The 24152-nt window shown below is 36.9% G+C and overlaps 1 protein-coding gene across 1 annotated transcript in view; it reads right to left on the bottom strand.

Moving 5' to 3' along the window:
• CNTNAP2 (contactin associated protein 2) overlaps nt 1-24152 on the bottom strand; it is a 2768972-nt gene that overhangs the window by 254790 nt on the left and 2490030 nt on the right. The window contains exon 18 of the mRNA XM_007504517.3: nt 13818-14054. Within this exon, the coding sequence (XP_007504579.1) occupies nt 13818-14054 (237 nt within the window). The remainder of the gene's footprint in view (nt 1-13817; nt 14055-24152) is intronic.

The raw sequence follows: 24152 nt of genomic DNA, 5'->3' as shown, positions 1-24152 counted from the left end.
CTATAGAAACTCAAGAGAAAGAGCTTATTTAAATAGCCCTAAGGGCACAGCTTCCCTTTGTAAAGGAACATTTACACTGAATTAGCAGGTGGAAGCTGTGCAAAGCTTGATAAAGTAGCTCTTCACACAAAGCCTCTGAACACAGCAACCGCTTGCAAGGCTGGTCCCATATCTACCTCCTCAACCCTTTGGATCCAGGAAAAGCTAATAATGACACGTAATCGTGATAACATATAGCTTAATGCTTTCAAAAGGCTTTTCAAAGTACTTTTCTATACATTATTTTATAGGATTTAGATATGGGCATCTAGTTGGGGCAGTGGATAGAGCAATGGGCTGGGAATCAGGACAACTACTCTTCATGGGTTCAAATGTGGCCTCAGACACTTATTAGCTATGTGATCCTGGGCAAGTCACTTAATCCTGGTTGATTTAGTTCCTTGATCTATAAAAATAGCTGTAGAGGAAAAATGTCAAAGCACTCTAGGATCTTTGCCAAAAAAATCCCAAATGAGTCCCAAAGAGCCTCAACTGATACAATAATAACAATATTCAGATCTGGATAGGAAGTTAATGATAAGGTCAATCCCCTCATATAGATGAGAGAAATAAGGTCCAGAGAGGGGATATGCAGTTTTTAGATGGGATTGGAATTTAGCTCAGACTCCAAATCCAATATACCTTCCATTTCATACAAAATAAAATTCACAAAGACAATGAAAAATAAGACAGTATCATTATTAATTGGCACTTAATAAATGCTTGCAGATTGACCAATAATAAGGAACAGAAATAAGCATTCACATAGCTCCTACTAGGAGAAGGGAACAAGGCTAAATGTTTTACAAATATTAGCTAATTTGATTCTTAAAGCAACTCCATGAAATAGGTGGTGGTATTATTATTTGTAATCTATAGTTGAGAAAACTGAGGCAAACAGAGATTTAGTGACTTGGCTCCCTTTTGATCTCTGAAATCAACTCAAGACAAAAATCTCAGACTTTCTTTTTTCTTTTTCAATAAAGCTCTCTCAGAAACACCTTCTTTTCAGCATCATGGAAAATGTATTTTGTAAATTTAGAGTCTCATATAATTGAATTATTATTGCTATTGTTTTATGTGGTTCAGAACAATAAAGAATTTATAATTAACAATCCTTAGGAAAACTTCTTTAAAAAATGGAAAATAATGAGCAGCTAATAATATGACAAATGATTTAAATGTAAATAGTTGTAATAAGTTAAGAGAAGTTTGTTCTCTTAAATAGGTTAAAAATTCCCCCAGCAATTTTATTTGAGCAATTAATTTTCATAAGAAGCTGTTCCCATTCTATCTAGAATAGATAGAAACTTCATTATGGCATATTTCAAAATTTATCACAGTTACAAATTAGTGTACTCTAAATTAATGAGGTTGTATTTTATTTGGTATCTATATGCAACCTAACTACCCTAATCCACTCTCTTTCAAGAAGGTATAGGGGTTTAAAAAGGGATCAAATAGATTAAATCTTATCTCAGTATTTCTACTTGACTGAATTCAGGCAGGTCCTGATTTATGAACAATGCATTTATGAATAATCCATATATTTGTGGCCCCAAACCTTGTTCTCATTCCTATAACCTCTAAGAACCACATTTAAATTTCTATGGGATCCCATAATTTTATAGCTAGTAATCCTTGGGATCTCTGATTTTACTATAGTACTTGTCAAATCAGAATTTAATTGTAGTTACTAAATTTTTTTCCAGTAAACTACAGGAGTCTGTACTTCCATGATCACAACATGAAACAGATAAGGTACTGTGCTTGCTTTCTCTTGAGGGAAAAGGAAAGATATCTTCTAAGAAGGTAGGTAGCAATAGTGGATGGAGCAGGGAGATCTAGACTCAGATCTGATTCAAGAAACTCACAAACACATTGATACTATAATCCTACCATATTTCAACAAGAAGATGAATTTTGGAGAGGTTAGGTATAATGTGAAAGTTGGCACATTAATGATATCATTGAAAATGAATCTGACACAAGAGGACTTGTAGTAAAATCCTGGCTCAATTCTTTACTATCCATAGGCACTTGGGATGGTCTAGGTCCATGATGGCAAACCTATGGCACACATGCCAAAGAGACCTCTCTGTGGGCACATGCACCATCCCACCCCAGAGTTAGTTACTAGTAAGGCAGAGGGACTCAGGTGGAGCTGCTCCCTTATCCCTTTCCACTGTGCCTCCCAGCTCCTCTGCCCAGCCGTCCAGTGGAAGTGCTTACTCCCTCCCCTGAGCCTGGGCCACTGGTACCTGGGCCACTCCCTCTCTTTCTTCCAACCTTGTCTGGGATAAGGCTAGAGAAGGCATGGCATGCAGTGTCCAAAGGTTCTAAAAGTCTTGCCATCACTGGTCTATGTGGTACTCAAGGGTCTTCGCAACTCTAACTCCAATATCCTATCATCTTATCCTCATTATCTGCATAATAATAGAGGTGTGACTAAGTAGAACATAAGCTTCTTGAGGGTAAGGGCTATTTTCATCTTAGTCTTTATCCAGTGCCTGGCACAAAGAAAGTACTTAATAGTAATTGATTCAAATGAATTTCTATGGGAAAAGTTTTGGTTACAAGTTGTAATAAAAATCAGATGAGACAATTTTAACATTCACTATAAAGAATATTCTGCCTTTATCAGTATACTGAGAAGAATTTAATTTCATCATGCAACCCTTATTCTATGTTAGTCAGAGAGACCTTAGCAGGCTCATTAAACATATACCTGTATTATAAATTCAGCACTGTCCCTTTCAGTGAAAACTTGGCATTATGAGATTAGAATATTTTAGAAGCCACCATCTACTTAGTAAAAAGAACTAAAACCAAGAAAGCTTCCTGGAAATTTTTTTCAGGTGATAAAATTATTTGTTTAACTCTTCCCACCAGTATTCACCTGAAGCCTTCAGCAAATAACCTTTCTATTTCTTCTGTCACTGACATGTCTATTTTCCTCCCTTAGCATGTGAAGGAATACTGGATAGAAGACATAAGGCTGCAATCTTGTTAACTTTATTTTATTTTTGTAAAATTTTATTTATTTATTTATAGATAATTTTCCATGTTTACATGATTCATTTTCTTTCCCTTCCCTTTTCTCTCCCCCCTCCTAGAGCCAACAAGCAATTCCACTGGATTGTACAAAAGTTGTCACTTGATACCTATTTCCATATTATTCATTTTTTATTATAGAGCGATTTTTAAAAGCCTAAACCTCAAATCACATACTTATATATACATGTGATAAGTGATGCCATATGTTTTGCTTTTGCATTTCTGCTCCCATAGTTCTTTCTCTCAATGTGGTTAGCATTCTTTCCCATAAGTCCTTCAGGAGTGTCTGGCTTGTTGCATTGCTACTAGTAGCAGAGTCCATTACATTGGATTGTTCCACAATGTTTCACTTTCTGAGTACAATGTTCTCCTGGTTCTGCTCATTTCACTCTGCATCAGTTCATTGAGGTTCTCCCAGTTCATATAGAAATCCTCCATATTATTAACTTTAAAGAGTCTGAACCATAAGTGGGAGCCTGAGTGCAGACCAGAGTTTATGATCAGTCAAACCCAGTGACCTGGCACAAGCCTCAGGAGCAAACAGTACTACAAGGCTGGTGGACTGACCATGTAGTTAAGTTGTCGGGTTTTATAAGATGGAGTGATACTATCCATTGGTTGGGATGTATTTGGAAGCAAACTTTGTGAGAGTGAATGCCTTGTATCCTCTGATTTCAATGTGAAGCCAATCTATTCAGGGACTTAAGTGGTTTGGGCTAGGGGGGAGTGTGCCCTATAGGTGAGGGAGGGAAATAACTATGCTTTTGTTTTTGCTATGTCCTTTCAGTAAACATCCCTTTGTAAAAGCTAGAAATCAAAACCAAAGAAAAAAACCCAGATCCGATCAGCTAAAACCTATTTAAAATTGATATTTTTGTGTTTGAGGAGTGGCATATAGACTTCTTCATACTATCTTCATGCCAAGAAAGGGAAGTCAGCAATGAGCTCAGTCTTTGATGCCTGGTCCACCTATTGGAAATGATATACACGTAAAAAATGTTGTCTAGTGGAGAAATTGAATGTCAAAGGCTGGTAGTTATCCCCTGTAGACATGATGAACTGCTCAAGGACAATGTGGTATTTGGTGAACAGGTCTGCCTGCAGGGGCTCAGGAAAGGTGTGTAATTTAAAAGCAAAACATTCTGGACAATTTATGAGACCAGAAGGTTCCTTTTAGAATCATGAGAGAGGAGCATTGTATTAGCAATCTTAGCAGAAATCATACAGCTACGACTTTGGCTGAGATAAAGGAGATTCATAGTTTCTTTTTGTTGTTTTTTTAATCACACATAGTTTAGAGTTCTGTTTACTGCCGGGGAAACTGAAGTAAAAAATATTAGTGAACAACATGCATGCTAGCAGAAGCTTTGGTTTTTTTCTCAGGGGTCATCAGTAGCCATAAAGACTGGAAACAATGATTAATATTATAAAAAGCCCTCAGACTAGAAGAATGGGTTGCAAGATGTTCTCTTTCTTACCTCTCCATTCTCCTTCCAAATTCCTCTTTAGCCCCTACTTCCTAATACCCATTTCCTCAAACAACTCTACTTTAAGTTAAAGCAAAGCCTATTGCCTTCTCTATATCTATGCCTTTTTTGTTATGCCCTCAAGATAAATATTGTGACCCCTAGAAATTCCAGAGCCTATGGTAAGCACCAAGAAAGATGATCTCCTTCCCCAAATCAACTAGATAAGGTCAATTCAACAGAAGGGAATCTTGAGGCAGAGTTGAGGGAAATACAATTTGACCTTAGGGAAACAGAAATCCTAAGGCCATGATCTCATGGGTGGAGACAAAGACAGAAACACTAGAAGTCTCAGGGTGTAGCTAGGTTGGGCAGGGAAGCTCATCTAAAATGAGGTGGAGATGGGATGAGGAAAGCTGAAGAAGAGGCATCTGGTTTTAATTGATTTAATTAAAAGTTCTGGTTTTAATAGATTATTCTTATTGATGAGGTGCTAAGCTTAGTACTATCTTTTGGCTGAAGAAAAAAATCATATTAGCTCCTTCTGAATTTTGGTGTATGCTAAGGAAATTTGTCTCCCTCCCCCCTTCTGGGGTTACACAGGTGACATCATCTCCTGTTGAATACTTGCATACCTGGAATGAGCCTGAACTTGACTCAGGGTAGAGGATTGGGTGAAGGAAATCATTGAGTGGATTGAGTCATGAAGATGGAATGGCAGCTGGAAAAGGGCAGCAAGAGAGTCAAGCCCCTCTGGGCAGCTCAGGCAAAAGAGAAAGTCACAGTTGGCTGCTGAGATATGATGTGTGAGAGTTAGTGGGTGGAGAAAAAATTTGATGAACTGAGGCAATAGTGGATTTTGCTCCCTTCACTTCTGTGTTTTGTTGCTGACTGTACTTTCCTGTGAGTATGGTTAGTGGACCCTAATGGTGGCCACAGAATAGCAAGCTAAATGGAGTATCAAGGAAAGTAACATAAACATCTCTCACCTATTTTTCAATCCCCCCCCATTACTTTTGATTAATAAAATTATTAATTTACAGCCATTCTTAAAATTATCCCTCTCACTGGTATGTTGGGTCAATGGTGCAGTTGCACTACTCTACTAATCTCCCCTCCAATGGATAATTGGCCCAAACACCAGGCTTTCCTGGCCAGAGATCAGTGATATTATTATCATTATGTCACCTTTTACTTGTGCTATGACTTAGAACACATCAGTGTATTTTGGAACATCAGTATTTCTCCAGTTTTAGCTATTCTGTTTATCTCTCACTAAAGGCAATAGTCCATTTGATTTCAATCCAAACACTTAAGCACCTACTATGTGCCACACAGTGACTAAGTACTAGGAATACCACTAAGAAAAAGAAAGTCATCCTTGCCTTCAAGGATATTACATCTAGTTAACATTGTATCCCTGTTATTAAAAAAAAAGTATTTTCTTCTGTATGATCATTTGTCTAAAAAAGTTGAATAAAGAGTTTATTTATACTGTTAAAAGGAAAATTCTTTCTTTTGGATTTTACCCTGATTAATGAGGCAAAACTCAGGATAAAGACAATTAGGAGTTTATTAAAAGTTTATTGAAAGTCAAGGTAGCAACACATTGATAGGCTGACCACTGAGGTTCAGCAAAGGGTCAAGTTTCAGGCAATTTATCTTGGTAAGTTTTTTAATGAGACAAAGATATTTCTGATAGGTTCACATCAGCAAAAGGAGTTGGGCCCTTGGATCTCAGTTCCTCCTCTACTGATATTTTGCACAGATGAGGTGCATGCCAAAAAGCATGTCATCTGCAAGGCTGCAATCTTGTTATCACCCCCCCCCCCCCCCCACTGATTTACCAGCAGAACTGGAACAATGGGTCACTGAGTCAACATAACTTTCAATAATATTTTATTCACATATTCTTACATATTCAGACCTTACTATTCATTCCTCTCTCTCTCCACAACCAAGCTAGAAACTATGAAGAGGAGGGAAAGGAAGTACAGAAATCCAGTTCTGGACTTGCCTGGGGGGAAACATTGTCTCTCCCCTGGTGGCTGGGAATTTCTATAGAATTACAATCAGTCATTCAATCAAAAATGCCTACTCTGTGCCAGGTACTACATTAAATGTTTGGAAAAGTACCAGAAAAAGTAAGACATTCTCTGCTCTCAAGGAGCTCACAGTCTAAGGACAACACATATGGAAGGTTCTTTGTGCAAGAATGATTTCCTCAAATCCAATGATCCTTAGATTACAGTGGCAAAGAAAATGGTAGAATATCAACTTTAATTCACTAACTGAATTAGGTCCATTTCTGATGTTGAGCCATTTGACAGTGTTTAGCACTTTGACAGCAAGAACTTTCTTCCCTGAATATTTAGTAGGTGTGGCTACACCATCCTTAGACTTGTTTATCAGGTTAAATCTCCATGGGGTTTGCTTTCCAGAATGATGGCTCCAGTGGTTTGAGAGAACAGGGGTGCTACTACTGTATCATTGCTTTTGGGTTTATTTGCCCTTCATTATCAGGTGGTCAGAAGTCAGTGTTGGTAGTGGGGAGGAAAGTGAGCTCCTTACCCAAATGATTGCTTCTCTCATTGATGGCTGTAGGGCTGAAGTAGAAACAAGACCAACAATCTTTGGGACATTGATCATCTCAAAACTCCTGGGCTCAGGGTTCTGGTTTATCTCTATTAGTTTTTGAGGGTATATGGTAGCAGTGGTTTGACTTGTATGGCATACTTGACCTTCTTTCTCTCCCAGCTTGAACTTGGATGGTAGCTTTGTGATATGGATAGAAAGGGATATATTATAATATGAGGTGCTGTAGAAGTTGAGATGACAATAATTGGCAGCTGACAGAATATATGGATGAACGAGATCAAAGGGCCAAGGATGATACTAGGTTTGTATACCTAAGTGACTGAAAGATGAAAATGTTCCCCAAAGAACCTGGATGACTAGAAGGATAACAGTATTCTCAATAGAAGCAAGGAAGTTCTCAAGAGAAATGAATTTTGTAGGAAAAGTAATGAGTAGTTTTGGACATGTTAAACTTGATATGCCTGAGGGTGATCCAGTTTGAAATTTATATTGGATTGCTGGTGATACGGGTGAAAGACAAGAAATGGTTACATAGACCTGGGAATCATATACACACAGATGATAGTATGATCCTTGGATGCTGAGGAGATCATCAGATGAGAAAAGAGAAGAGGGGTCAGATCAGACAGAGGTTGGGACTAAACAACTCACCGTAAGTAGACATGAAATGGATGAATATCCAAAAAAAGAAACTGATAGGGAGCTGTCATATGGTTAGGAGGAGAATGGAGAGAAAGTACTATTATTAGGAATTACTAGGGACCCAGGGGCAAATTCAGTTTATTGGAGGTGAAGAAAAAGGCATAAAATTAAAAGAATTCTGGTTTCCTGTCTCTAAATTCAGGTTTCTCTTCCCAGTATACTAGATTGCCTCTTTCTTTTTTTCCCTTTAAATTTAGTTACTAGATTGACCAAATTAATAGTTCATAGGACCAAAGGTTTCCAAAAGAATTAGAAGGGAACTTGGTGGTCATTTAGTTCAGTTTACTCATTTCACAGATAAGGAAAACAAGGCCCAGAGAATTGAGATTTACCCAAAATTATATAGCTATGTGACCTTGGGTAAGTCACTTAACTCTACTAGCCTCAGTTTTCTCATCTATATAATGAATCAGAGAAGAAAATGGCAAATGACTCCAGTATCTGTGCCAAGAAAAGCCTAAATGGGTTTAGTCACAAAGTCAGAAAGAACTAAAATGACTGAACAACAACAAAAGATATCTTGGTAATGCCAGAGCTAGGGCTTTGTCTCCAGTCTTATACTCTTCAGAGACTATGAAAACTTAATCAAACAACAAAAGTTCAACAAAGCCATTAATTTAAGTAGATAATTTAGTTGTGGATTGTTTTACTAGAGGAGTGGGGACATTTTCTTGGATCTGTTCATAATATTTGTCATTATCACAATAATAACACTGATATTCTCAGTAAAGAATGGACAGCAGAAGCGAAGAATATGGAGAAAAAGAAGAAAAATATGTGAAAAAACCACCTCTGTGAGAGACTTTCTCATTACTGTTAGTAACCATTTTGTAATTTTTCACATTTTGTTTGCCATAGGATCAGAGATTAATAACTAGAAGGAACCTTAAAATTTATCTGTTCCAAATCATTTGATAGAAAAGGAAATTGAGGTCCAGAGAATTAAATGAATCACCCGATGAATGCATGAGGAGGGCAAGAATAAATTTCTAAAAAAGGTCCCCAGACATTGAGAGAATTACTTTCCAGATGCAGTCTAAGTTTGGCAGCTGCATGTCTGAATACTAAAAAAAGTGCAGAAAAATTAATGAAGGGAATGTTGGATTGGGTGCCATGTTTGTAAAGGTCAGCTCAGGATTGGGACATGGTATGATGAGGAACTGATTTTAGCTCAGCAACTCTGGTCTTCAGACAACAGGACATCTGGGTGGACTCCAGGAAGGTTGAGACCCCCATGGGGAAAAACACTGAGTTATAGAGATGGACCTTTAATTCCTCCTTCTAAGGATAATGCAGAAAAACCTGAGAGTTGGAAGGAACTTTTTAGGTCAAGTGTTCCAAGTCCTTCATTTTTGAGATGAAGCATCTGTTGCCCAATTTGGGGAGGTGGCTTCTGGAAACTCAGGTTGAAAGTGGGACAAAGCCAGGGCTGGACCCCAAGTCTTTCAACTTTCAGTGCAGTGTACTTTTGACTATCAAGCAGTGTCATTATGTACTAGAGAATTAGAGCTATGATCTGATATTATTGGTCTTGATCCAGCTGGGGGGAGTATGGCTTCTGGTTAGGGGACATTTTTGTTCTATGTATAGATGCACAGCTGGTCTCATCCACAGATAGAGTAGGCTGTAGCCTATGTCTGATTTTATCCTGCCAGGAAGGCCTCTCCAAACAACATTCAAATCCACACATATGCAGAACTGAATGATGATGATTATTTTTTATCTCAAGGATTTGATCACACCGAGGTGGCACAGTGGATAGAGGACCAGGCCTGAAGTCAGAAAGGTTCATGTTCTGGAATTTAAACCTGGCCTCAAGTACTTATCTTCTTTGTGACCCTGAGCAAGTCATTTAACCCTGATTGCCTTAGTTTCCTAAACTGTAAAATGAACTTGAGAAGGAAATGGCAACCCATTCCAGTATCTTTGCCAAGAAAACCCCAAGTGGGGTCATGAAGAGTTGGGTACAATTGAAAATGACTCAACCACACCCTCTGCAATGGATTAATTAATAACAAATTAATGTATTATTAATTATGTTTAAAATATCCTATCACCCCTCAATCAATATCTCTCCAGAATCGTCAATTTTAAAAACCTTAGAAAAAGTTATATGTACTTACTGACTTTATCTAAGCACTATTCATTTGTTCTTTACCCAGTCCTAAATAATTTAACTTGCAGTCTCAGTTCTGGGCTGAGACTGTTCTCTTAAAGGTAACCAATGAATTTTTCATTGATAAAGGAGAGGATCTTATCTCAGCCTTCCTTTTCCTTATCTTTTCTGGAGCATTCAACAATGTTTTTATCTCTTTTCTCCTAGAGAGTTCCTCATTTCAATGTATGGCCTACAGGGATCAATTTCTATTTGAGCATGAGACTATTGCTCCATACCAGCCCATAACTGAGCAGAATATCCTTTCTAACATCCATGACAAATGGTTATATAGCTTTTCCACCTGATGAACAACTTATTGTCCCACCAAATGGGTATAATTTTTCTTTTGGATAGCTTTAATGGTTGTTTCCCCCTATATTAAGCCCAGATTTTTCTTCAGGTCAACTTTCAGCCATTGGTTCTAGTTCTGTCTTCTGGTGCTAAGTACAGCAAATCTAACCTCTCTTCCATATAAGAAGCCTTTAGTGACTGGAAGACAGCCACCATGTTCTCTCTAAGTCTTTTTATCTGTTGGATAATATTCCTAGTTCCTTCCATACATCTTCTGGCCATGGCTTTAAGTTCTCTTGCCATTTGAACTTTGTCCTATTGCCAATAAACAGAATGACTGTTCTTAGAGCCTGAGCCAGCACTGGTATTGGTGAAGTATTTTTCCGAGGATGAGTTGGGGATGGAGAGAGGAAATACCAAGATGGTAGCTGAAGCTCTTTGGAGAGTCCCAAATGACTGCCATAATGATGGACTTTGCCTTGATAAAAGATGTCCAGGCTCTTTATCTTGGTGCAAGTGTTGCTATTTTCAATTGCTACACATTCTTTTGTTCTGGGGCTTACTGCTAGCTTCCTGAATCAGCAGTTGCCTTTACCTGAGACCTTCCGGTGTCCACAAACTCATTTCTGCTAAGTTTTGCAATTTTTCTCCTAATAGGATCAGTCTCAAACTCATCTTGCTCAGCAATGATTAAAAAAAGGGTATTTAGCTGTATTCCGGGTAAGCCCTTTGAACCAATGAGGAAAGCAAGGAAGCAAATCTGATCTATCTTTACATTCAACATTGATGCAAGCTTAAAGACAGATAGATATCCCTGCCTTAGCATTTAGGCATGCTATTTATTAACCCTCAGGGGTTTTGTGGGAACCTCTGTATTTAACCTAAATCTCTTGAAACACCAGGACTGCAATTTCCTTTAAATTGGTACTTATGTAGTGGAGTCTTTCAAGCATTAGTGTTTACTTGATTGCTTTCAGACGCTACTTTGGCAATAGAAACGACTACAGTGAAATTAGCATCAAGCACAATGAATGGTAATTGCAAGACTGTCATTTCTACAAGAACAAAATTAATGTAATCCACGAGCCCGTCCCATTGTGTGCCACAAGGAAAGCCCAGAATTCCTGTTGTTTGGAACAGAAAGATGCTCTGTAATAATACTGCTAATATGAGATCATCTTCTTTAATGGATTCTTTTCCCATCTTTGTTGATGTTTTGTACTCTTCTTTCATCCCCATCGAACATCACTTGTATTACCATATTAAAAGCAATGCCAGATGTAGGCTGAATGTATAGAGGAGATTTTCCAACAATGCCACCCTCCGTGGGTGCCATTGTATAAGACTAATGCTACCATAAACCACTCTTCAGGCAGTCATTGTGGCACAGACCCTATGAATAGGCTGTTTATGTAAAGCTTCTCATTAAGAGATGCAGCAATACTTGCTGAAAACTTTACCCAAACACTTGCCATTCCTTTACAAAGCAAATAGAGATGATTTGTATCTACTTAACTCATAAACCAGGAAAATGGAGGCTCTTCTCTCTTGGTCTCATTTTTTCCCCTTCTACTATGAGATAACAGGAAAATGAAGTAATCAACAAGTTTCTTGAATTTTCCAGCTCATATCCTAATACAGGGTTTACAACAAGATTCTACCTTTGAGTCCCTAAAGTCAACTGTAGCAACAATAACTTAGAAGTGCCTGTTGAGAAATGTACTGGATGCAAAGGACATGCCCAACTGAAGTAATACGCAGTCCTTGCCCTAAATGGGGGATGGCACCAATGCAGAGAGCTGTAATATAGAACAGTGTAAGAAAAGTGTTTTTAGAGAATTACATAAGAGTCTCATGTGTTCTGAAGGGGAGTGTCATGACTGCCTGGGGACGAAGAGGGAGAAGATGATGTAAGAGTTGGCCTTTAAGGAGGAACCTCAATAAGTCTGGAGGGGGACAGAGGGGAGAATGGAGAAATTCCAGATAGAGTGAAGAATATATGCAAAGAAGAACAGATGTGAACACAGTGTGTATTTGTGGGGAAGAAGTAGCTCAGTTTGCCTGGAAACAGATGGAAGATGTATGAGATAAGGCTGGAAAGGTAGGCTAATGACACATCACATAAAGCTTTGAATGCCAGAAAGAGGAGTTGGAATTTTATTCCATAGGCAGTTGGGAACACTAAATGTTTTTGAGTAACATTACCAGGCTGATGCAAAAAAAAATTCATTCTATAAGTAGTATGAAGGATGGAATGGAAAAGAGAGAGAATATAATACATAGTCAAAGGGAAAAAGGTGACTCTTCAGAATCAATCTGCCTGGCTTGTATCAGAGAACCTGTAATGTCCTTTTGATGAGAGTCTCTTGGAAATCCAGCAGTTTGGCTAAGAATTTGTGTATACACTCTTAAGACCTAAGTATTCTTCAGAAATGAATAATATGGAAATATGTGTGTGTTTTTTTTTTAACCCTTACCTTCCATCTTGGAATAAATACTGTATATTGGTTCCAAGGCAGAAGAGTAGTAAGGGCTAGGCAATGGGGGTCAAGTGACTTGCCCAGGGTCACATAGCTGGGTCTGAGGCCAAATTTGAACCCAGGACCTCCCATTTCTAGGCCTGACTCTCAATTCACTGAGCTATCCAGCTGTCCTCTGGAAATGTGTTTTGATTGATAATACCTGTATAACCCAGTGGAATTGCTTGACAAATCTGGGAGGGGGGAGGAAAAAGGGGAAGGAGACAACATGAATCATGTAACCATGGAAAACTTATGTGTAAATTTGTTATTGCAATAAAATAAAGATGTAGAAAATGTAGAAAAGACCTAAGTATTCTTAAGAGTAGTCTTGATGAGGCTCTCTTCAGGGGACAAACTGACTCCAGACATCCTATAGTGTGGAAGCATTAAAGACCCAGGAGAGAATGTGCTATATCACTAATTTAAGCCAAAGAGCTATTGCAACAACAAAGACGATAACAGACATTTATATAACATACGAAGGAGATGTACCTAGATTATCTCACTGAATCCTCCTAACACTCTTAAGCTGGTGCTATTATCGCTGCCAATTTCCAGTCAGTGAAATGAGATTCAGAGAAGTCTTCATTTGCCCAGGTAATCTTTAAGGGGTCTGAGGTGGCATTCTATAACCTGCCTTCAAGTCCAAAAGGTTATTCACTTCATCACTGTGTTGTCTTTCTCAGGCTTATGGCCATCTTTTAGATGTCTATCACTGCACCATTTATCATCGGGTTGTGAACTGGCTATTTAGTCTGTGATCTTCAAGTCGAATATGAGAGAAGTTGAGGACAACCATTTCCTTTGTGAGGATTACTAGATTAAAGAGCATGAGCTAACTTCATTTCTGTTTCAGGGGTGGTCTTTGGATCACCATTCACTCCAGGTGAGGTCCTGTGTCTGTGACTGGCTGATTGTCATGCATAGGTGACTTGTTCCCATGAAGGGCAGCAGTAGTAAGCATGGAAAATAGACCCGTCTTACCTTTTATGCAAAATGGTCCATCATAGGCAGTCTTGGAGCAATCACAGGAATAACCATTGTACTTCTCCACACATTTGCCTCCATTCTCACAGTACATTCCATAGCTGGTGCAATGGCCTGAGCATCCGGGTTTCACTCCTAGAGTGACTTTTGCTCTTTCTTCCAAATCAAGAGTCACCCCATTCATCCTGAGGGAGCGGATGCAACCCAGAAATCCCCTCTGGCCTCCTGCAGCACCTGGGAGACAACACAACAGACCAGATTTAATAAGCTTCGTTATTGTCCCTGTCCTCACAGAGCTAATCATGCCTTGAACAACTGTGGTAGGAGATAAATTGAGAATGTTAAGAGAATCCTAGCACTCTTACTTTCAAGTTGGTTCTGTCAAAATCTACTAAGCTGAAGCTTTTCCCCCTTAGGCTGTGGCACCTAATTAAAAAAAAGGCCCTCTTTTGAGAGGCAACTGAATTTGCAGCTGAAATAAAATATTTGGAGATATCCAGACATTTTATAAGCTGTTTTGGATGTCAAGTCTGGTTTCCTATAGGAAGGTGGATGAAAAAAACCTCTGTGAGTCTTTGCTCTTTAATCTCAGGCATTCAATCCCCCAGCACAATCTACTAAAAGAAAAATACAAAAAGCAGAGAGACATGAATACATTAGCATAGTTAACAAGTCAATTAGTTAGAAAGCACAAATACTGTAGAAACCAGCTTGGATATCTGGATACTTGCTTCAGAAAACTCCTTCTGATTCTACATTAAAGCATCTTGTCCTTCGTCCAGATTTACAATTTTGAGTAGAAGGAAGCAAACTTCATATTTCTTATTAGTTCAAGTGAGGTTTTTTTTTTTTAACTTTGAGCCAAAAATATGTAGAAAAAAGAATGATCTATAAAGCAATTTTGTATTTTGGGTGGTATTGTTATTATTTTTTACTATTATTAAGTAAGCATAAAAGAGTGAAAAGAGTTCTGGTTCTGGCATCAGAGAACCCAGGTCAAATTTCAATTCTGTTGCTTACTATTCATTTGACCTTGGACATATTACATATTTTCTCTGGGCCTTAGTCTCCTCATTATAAAAAGAGAAGTTGGGAGTAGATGACCTTTTATGTTTTGATTAGCTTTAAATCTCTGAATCTATGACTCATGATTCCATTGACATGAGAATTCTTAGTGTTAAAGTCTGTACAAATTGGCTAAAATGATAAAAGGGCAAAATGACAAATTTTGGAGGGAAAATGGTAAAGTGGAGATACTAATACACTGCTGGTGGAACTGTGAACTGATCCAACCATTTTGGAGAGTAATATGGAATTATGCCTGAAGAATTACAAAACTGTGTTTACCTTTTGATCCAGCAATGTTGCTATTAGATTTATTTCCTAAGGTGATCAGGAAAAAAGGAAAAAGAACCCATATGTTCTCAAATATTTATAGCAGTTCTCTTTGTGGTAGCAAAGAAGTGAAAATTGAAGGAATGCCCATCAGTTGGGGAATAGTTAAATTGTGGCATATGATTGTGATGGAATAATACTGCACTGTAAGAAATGATGCACATGTTAATTTTAGAAACAACATGGAAAGATATGAAATTATGAAGTTTAGTCAGCAAACCCCTCCTCCCAAAACAGCAAAAACACAGCAAAACCAAGAGAACATTATATCTAGGAACAGAAATGTTGTTTAAAGAATGCCTTGTGCATATCCACCTCTACAGAAAGAAGTGATAAATAGGAATAAGTAATAGTTTTATATACATATATATATATATATATAGTATCTACATACATATCATATTCCTTTTTTGTGGTTAACAAACAGATTTAAAATAAGACTATAGGAATGGAAATAATCCATTTGTGAATATGCAGTCTAAAGCAGATACTTGGGGCAGTGAAAAAGAAAATGATTTAATCAAGGTGGCACAGCCAGTATATATCAGAGGCAGGGCTTAAATTCAGGAATTTTTGATTCGTATACTGACCTTTATCTACCATATCACAGTTCCTTTCCATATTTTAGAGTAAGTTTCTAAGCATAGAATATATAGCAATTCATTAAAAATGTCATAGAACAAGTTATCATGTTCATTTCAATATAGAATTTAACATAACCAAAGCTATCATCCTAAAGTTGCCATTTACAATGACTCTGGGCAAATCACTTAAACTCTTTAGGACTCAGTAAAATTATAGTATTGGGTGAGATGATATCTCAGGTGCCTTCCAGGCATAAATTTATGAACCTATGAACTGATTAGCATTTCTAAGAAAGCCATCATATATTTTTATTTGACCCAAGACCTAAGCTCAAAGACAGGACCATGATGCTTGAACTGTGGGAGCAAAGATAATAAATACTGGGTGGAAAAAAGAGCTGTGGAGGGAGAAACGAGAGAGGGAAGGAGAGAAAAAGAGATTGGAAGGGAAGTAAGGAGAGGGAAGTGAGGGAGAAGGAAAGGAGACAGTGAGAAGTGGGAGAGAGATTATAGAACTTGCATACATGCAAAAAACGATATATAGAAATCATTTTCTGAAATTAATCTTAAATCACTTCTAGGTCAAATTAGATCCTAGGCATTCTGAGAAGGATCCAAATACAAAGGACAAAGTGAATAATCACTTTACTGGATCCTCTATGGTTTGAGCTTCCATGAAGTAGTGACTTTAGGCTGGAGGAATCTGGAGGTATTGGTCTTCACATGGGAGAGTAAATCTGATTTGGAAACAAATTTCTGCAAAGGTTTCTGTGAGCAGCCTGGACAAATTAAAAGGGACTGTGTTGTATGACTTGCTGTTTTTCTTTTTATTACCCTGCTCTACCTTGGAAAATTTTGTCTGGTATCTAGACATACTACCACTTTGAAAACCATTTCTCAGGAGAATCTTTCAAGTTGGTCTTTTAAAAAAGCATTTAAAAGCAGCTAGGTAGCTCAGTGAATTGTCATGTCTATAGGTGGGAGGCCTTGCATTCAGATCTGGCCTCAGACACTTCCTTGCTGTGTGATCCTAGGCAAGTCACTAACCCATTGCCTAGCTCTTCCTGATCTTCTGCCTTGAAACCAATGCACACAACAACGATTCTAAAATGGAAGGTAAGGATTTTTTTTTAAGCATTTAATTATGGTTTTAAGAACATGGAAATTACTCAAAGAGAGTATAATTCTCTTTGGAATGGCCTACAAAGTACTTTTTAGCTCTTTGATTTTGTCTAGATCAGAAATGTGGGGGGTACTAGAGAATCATTTTTTAAAAGGAATCATAAGATTGTAGATTTAGAACTATAAGGAACCTTAGATGACATTGCATCAAATCCCCTCCTTTTATAGGTACATTATACTAAAGTATAGAGAGGTTGAGTGACTTGCTGGGGTGAGATATGAACACAAATCTTCCTGATTTGATGCTATTTCTATTTCACACTTCTATAACAGTAAATTTGACCCATTGCCTTCAGTGAGAAAAATTTTTGAGTAGTAGCAACTGCTCTTACCTTTTTGTACAAAAATGCCAATTTTTCAGGTCAAAAAAGGGTGGAGGATTTTATTCAGTCCATGAAGAGAAGATATAAATGACTAAAATCAAGGATCACTCAGAGGACCAGTACATGGTTTTGGTGGCCCATTTTATTTCAATGTGAGTTTTTTAAAAGGATATTTCAATTAAAAAGAAAAAGACCATTTGTCTAGGTAATTAAATTCCTAGATTTGGTTGATGATTTGATTAATAAAAATTGGTCAGATTTGTTTCCCAAAGGTAACCATTTGGATTTAAAAATATATTAATGTTTCCTCTTTGTGATGATCAATGAGGGAATCTGATAGCCTCTCTATAAACTAGTGATTCCTAACCTTTCTTCTATGATTGATCCTTTTGATATTCTATTGAAACTTATGTTTAGAATAATATTTCTGACTAAAATAAAAGCCATAGGATTATAAAGATAACACATTATGTTGAGAAAGTTTTTAAACACTAAAACAAAAATGACAAAAATGTCATTGATAATGACAACAGAAACAAGTCTTTTTGACTCTAGGGGCAGTGCTCTATCTGCTGATGCACTACATTGCATTACAGTAGCAGACATTCAAAATTAGTGAGATCCATTGGCATATCGATTGACCTGAATGTGCTATCTTCTCCTTTTCAGAGCAAGAAATAAAGGGACTACTTTATCTGTGTAAAATGAGAAAGGCAGACTGTTTCAAGGATGTCAAATACTCCAGATATTTGGTTAAAATAATTTCTTTAAAAAAAATAAATTTCAATACTTTCTTCATTTAAAAAAAATCTAGTGTTTCATTTCTTTAAAAAAAACAAAAACAAAAATGGAACAATAAATTGAGCTAGGTCTTTGTCTTTCAGAGTTGAGATGCTTTGTTTTCCTTACCATGGATACTACTGATCTTGTTTGCCCCTTGATCACATTGTAAGGCATAAACTATAGTTACTCTTCATAAGGATATTTCTTTATTTTTCTTTAGTCTCTACTAACAAAAACCAGTCTAGATCAGTTATAGGTTTTTTCTCCCTCTTAGTGGCCTACCACAATTTAGTTTCATTGTCTGCTGTAAGGGAGATTTCATTTAAGGATGGTTAATTACCTTGAATGGGTGTGATGTTTCTGGCTGATAGCTATCCAAAGCTATCAATATATCTGAATTAGTTTTATTTTAAAAAAATTTCAACATGATCTGAAGAAGCTATTTTCTTTTGTCAGAGTGGTCTGAAGTGTGTGGGAGAATTATGTGCCTGTGTTTGAAACACCAGGGAGCCCTTGCCCAAGCCAAGCTGTCAGACAGCCTTAGGGAAACTCTGGAGTGATAAACTTAGAGTCACAAAAACACAATATTGGACATTAGGACTGTAAAACAAAATATTCTTTGAAAATTTCCCCCCATACAGTTGTGTCTTCACAGGGCTAACGACTAAAAAAAAAATTAACCATCAATTTCTAAAAGATATTATCTCCCTATTGAGCTTTTGTTGTTTCTGGTCTCTCATCAACAATAGGTCCCAGCTAGCCCCCCAAAATTGGATTTGATTGGAGTGGGAGTGGGACAGGAAAAGAGTCCAAGAAGGAAAGAAAAGCTCAGAACAGAAATAAATGTTGATTTCAAACTGTGACTTGAAGGCAGAATGGAAGGGGCAGCTCTGATAGCCTAGAGAACAAGGATAAGGCAAAATGGTAGCTTTTTTAGGTCAAAGGGTAAAGCTAGTAAATTGCTCAATGCCTCTCAATCTCAGAAGGAATTTTCTAAAACCTTGCTCATGTCTTTATCACTTTGATGGTGGAACACAGATTGAGTTCCAAAAGAAACTTTTGAAATTTGAAAACAAAAGTGGAGAAACACATTTTTTTGGTTATATTGTAGTTAAAAAAGAGCTCTATGAAATTTTTCCTTAGATCATTGGGATTTCAAATGTTGGAATAGTAGGTAATAAATGGCTCTAAATAATCTTTCTCAAAGTGAAAATTAAGGTGTTCCATGAGCACAATCACCACCAAACATCCCAGGTCTCATCACTTCCCTTTCCTGCTACCTTTCTCCATCTGTGAGCCTTTTCATATTTATGTGCCTTTATGGTTTTGTGTATTTCTATTCTCCTTGCATGAGGGTGTATCTATTACTCTCAGTGTTTCTTTGTGTGTGTGTGTGTGTGTAAGGATCATATTTTATTTATTTATTTTTTCTTTTTTTTCCATTTGAATAAGTTTATTTAGTCAATTTAGAACATTATTACTTGGTTACAATAATCACATGGTTTTCCTCCCTCCCCTCCACCCACTCTTCCTGCAGCCAATGTGCAATTTCATTGGGTATTACTTGTGTCCTTGATCAGAACCTATTTCCAAGTTATTGTTTACACTAGGATGTTCAGTTAGAGTCTATATCCCCAACCATATCCCTTCAACCCATGTATTCAAGCAGTTGTTTTTACTCCCACTGTGTTTCCTCTGGATGTGGATAGTGGTTTTTCTCATAGGTTCCTTCAAGTTGTTCAGGGTCATTGCATTGCCACTAATGGAGAAGTCCATTACATTCAATTGTACCGCAGTCTATCAATCTCTTTGTACAATGTTTTCCTGGTTCTGCTCCTCTTACTCTGCATCAATTCCTGGAGGTTGTTCCAGTTGCCATGGAATTCCTCCAATTCATTATTCCTTTGAGCACAATAGTATTCCATCACCAACATATACCACAATTTGTTCAGCTATTCCCCAATTGAAGGGCATCCCCTCATTTTCCAATTTTTGGCCACCACAAAGAGTGCAGCTATGAATATTCTTGTACAAGTCTTTTTCCTTATTATCTCTTTGGGGTACAAACACAGCAGTGCTATGGCTGGATCAAAGGGCAGATAGTCTTTTAGTGCCCTTTGGGCATAGTTCCAAATTGCCCTCCAGAATGGCTGGATCAATTCACACCTCCACCAGCAATGAATTAATGTCCCAACTTTGCCACATCCTCTCCAACATTCATTACTTTCCTTTGCTGTTATGTTAGCCAATCTGTTAGGTGTGAGGTGATACCTCAGAGTTATTTTCATCTGCATTTCTCTGATTATCAGAGATTTAGAACACTTTTTCATGTGCTTATTATTAGTCTTGATTTCTTTAACTGAAAATTGCCTATTCATGTCCCTTGCCCATTTATCAATTGGAGAATGGCTTGATGTTTTGTACAACTGGTTTAGCTCTATAAATTTGAGTAATTAGACCTTTGTCACAGGTTTTTGTAATGAAGATTGTTTCCCAATTTTTTGCTTCCCTTCTAATTTTGCATGAATTAATTTTGTTTGTACAAAAACCTTTTAATTTGATGTAATTAAAATTATTGATTTTACATTTTGTGATTTTTTTTCTAGCTCTTGCTTGGTTTTAAAGTCTTTCCTTTCCCAAATATCTGACAAGTATACTATTCTGTGTTCACCTAATTTGCTTATAGTTTCCTTCTTTATATTCAGGTCATTCACCCATTCTGAGTTAATCTTGGTACAGGGTGTGAGATGTTGATCCAAACCTAATCTCTCCCATACTGTCTTCCAATTTTCCTAGCAGTTTTTTTTTTTATCAAATAGTGGGTTTTGGTCCCCAAAACTGGGATCTTTGGGCTTATCATAGACTGTCTTACTGAGGTCATTTACCCCAAGTCTATTCCATTGATCCTCCCTTCTTTCTCTTAGCCAATACCAAATTGTTTTGATGCCCACTGCTTTACAGTATAGTTTGAGATCTGGGACGGCAAGTCCTTCCTTTGCATTTTTTTTTCATGATTTCCCTGGATATCCTTGATCTTTTATTCTTCCAAATGAAGTTTGTTATGTTTTTTTTTTTCTAATTCAGTAAAAATTTGTTTTGGTAGTTGAATGGGTATGGCACTAAATAAGTAAATTAATGTGGGTATGATTGTCATTTTTATTATGTTAACTTGTCCCACCCATGAGCAATCAATGTTTTTCCAGTTGTTTAGATCTAGTTTTAATTGTATGGCGAGTGTTTTATAGTTGTGTTCATATAGTTCCTGTGTTTGTTTTGGCAGATAGATTCCTAAGTATTTTATATTGTCTAGGGTGATTTTAAATAGAATTTGTCTTTTTAATTCTTGCTGCTGAGATGTGTTGGAGATATATAGAAATGCTGATGACTTATGGGGGTTTATTTTGTATCCTGCAACTTTGCTAAAATTGTTGATTGTTTAGACTAGTATTTTGGTTGATTCTCTAGGATTCTTTAAGTAAACCATCATATCATCCTCAAAGAGTGATATCTTGGTCTCCTCATTGCCAATATATATATATATATTTTAATTTTAAACCCCTACCTTCTGTCTTAGAGTCAATACTGTGTATTGGCTCCAAGGCAGAAGAGTGGTAAGGGCTAGGCAATGGGGGTTAAGTGACTTGCCCAGGATCACACAGCTGGGAAGTGTCTGAGGCCAGATTTGAACCTAGGACCTCCTGTCTCTATGCCTGACTCTCAATCCACTGAGCCACCCAGCTACCCCCTCTCATTGCCAATTTTAATGCCTTCAATTTATTTTTCTTCTCTAATTGCTACTGCTAGTGTTTCTAGTACAATGTTAAACAATAGAGGTGATAATGGGCATCCTTGTTTCAGTCCTGATCATATTGTGAAGAATTCTAGTTTATCCCCATTGCAGATGATGTTTGCCGATGGTTTTAGATATATACTGTTTATTATTTTTAGGAAATACCTTTCTATTCCTTTACTTTCTAGTGTTTTCAATAGGAATGGGTGTTGTATTTTATCAAAGGCTTTTTCTGCATGTATTGAGATAATCATGTGATTTTTGTTGGTTTGCTTGTTGATATGGTCAAATATGTGGATGGTTTTCCTGATATTGAACCATCCTTGCATTCCTGGTATGAATCCTACCTGGTCAGAGTGAATAATCCTTGTGATGACTTGCTGGAGTCTTTTTGCTAGTACCTTTTTAAGATTTTTGCATCTATATTCATTAAGGAGATTAGTCTATAATTTTCTTTCTCTATTTTTGACCTGCCTGGCTTTGGAATCATTACTATGTTTGTGTCATAAAATGAATTTGGTAGAACTCCTTCTATGCTTATTCTGTCAACTAGTTTGTTTAATATCGGGATTAGTTGTTCTTTGAATGTTTGATAGAATTTATTTGTGAATCCATCTGGACCTGGGGATTTTTTCTTAGGGAGTTCTTTGATGGTTTGTTCAATTTCTTTTTCTGATACGGGGTTGTTTAGGTAATTTATTCCTTCCTCTGTTAGTCTAGGCAATTTATATTTTTGTAAGTATTCATCCATATCACCTAGATTGCCGTATTTGTTGCCATATAATTGGGCATAGTAGTTTTTAATGATTGCCTTAATTTCCTCTTCATTTGAGGTGAGGTCTCCCTTTTCATCTTGGATACTGTCAATTTTGTTTTTTTCTTTCCTTTTTTTTAAATTAAACTAACTATTACTTTTTCTATTTTATTTGTTTTTTTAAAGTACGAGCTTCTAGTCTTATTTATTTAATCAATAGTTCTTTGACTTTTAATTTTATTAATTTCTCCTTTGATTTTTAGGATCTCTAATATAGTCTTCATCTGAGGATTTTTAATTTGTTCGCTTTCTAGTTTTTTAATTTGCATGCCCAATTCATTGACCTCTGCCCTTTTAAATTTGTTAATATATGAACTCAAGGATATAAATTTGCCCCTGAGCACTGCTTTGGCTGCATCCCATAGGTTTTGAAAGGAAGTCTCATCATTGTCATTTTCTTCAATAAAGTTATTAATTGTTTTTATGATTTGTTCTTTAATTGTTTTTGGAGGATCATATTGTTTAATTTCTAATTAATTTTTGATTTACCTCTCCATGTTCCCTTACTAATTATTATTTTCATTGCATTGTGATCTGAGAAGATTGTATTTATTATTTATGTTCTTTTGCACTTGTTTGCAATGTTTTTAGTCCCTAATACATGGTCAATTTTTGTGAATGTACCATGTGCTGCTGAAAAGAAGGCATATTCCTTTTTGCCCCCTTTTATTTTTCTCCACATGTCTACTAACTCTAATTTTTCTAAGATTTTATTCACTTCTCTTACCTCTTTTTCATTTATTTTTTGGTTTGATTTATCTAGTTCAGATAGAGGAAGGTTCAGATCTCTCACTAGTATAGTTTTTCTATCTATTTCATCCTTGAGCTCCCCTACTTTCTCCTTTAGAAATTTGGATGCTATGCCATTTGGTGTTGAGTACGGATATTTCTTCATTGTCTATACTGCCTTTTATCCAGATATAATTACCTTCCCTATCTCTTTTAACTAGATTTATTTTTACTTTGGCTTTGTCAGATACCATGATTGCAACTCCTGCCTTCTTTTTATCAGCTATTGCCCAATAGATTTGGCTCCATCCTCTTACTTTCACCCTATGCGTATCTACCTTCCTCATGTGTGTTTCTTGTAGACAACGTATGGTAGGGTTTTGGATTCTAATCCAGTCTGCTATTTGCTTGCGTTTTATGGGTGAGTTCATTCCATTCACATTCAGAGTTATGATTACTAGCTGTGGATTTCCCAGCATTTTGATTTCTACTCCTGGTCCTGCCCTTTCTTCTTTCACTATTTCCTTCTACACCAATGTTTCTTTTTAATCAGTCCCCCTAGTTCCCACCCCAAAGCACATAAGAGCTGACTATTTCCTATCTCCAACCACTTTACCCTTCCAGTGTATTGATGTTCTCCCACTCCCACCATGAGCTTCTTTGTGACATATAAATTTACCCCCATTTGTTTCTTTTCCCATTTCTTTTAGTATTAACCTCTTTTTTACCTTT

The sequence above is a fragment of the Monodelphis domestica genome, chromosome 5 (genome assembly GCF_027887165.1).
Source record: "Monodelphis domestica isolate mMonDom1 chromosome 5, mMonDom1.pri, whole genome shotgun sequence".
In the NCBI taxonomy this organism is placed as follows: Eukaryota; Metazoa; Chordata; class Mammalia; order Didelphimorphia; family Didelphidae; genus Monodelphis; species Monodelphis domestica.
The sequence above is the reverse complement of the archived record's forward strand: the minus strand, read 5'-3'. Positions and strand labels throughout refer to the sequence as shown.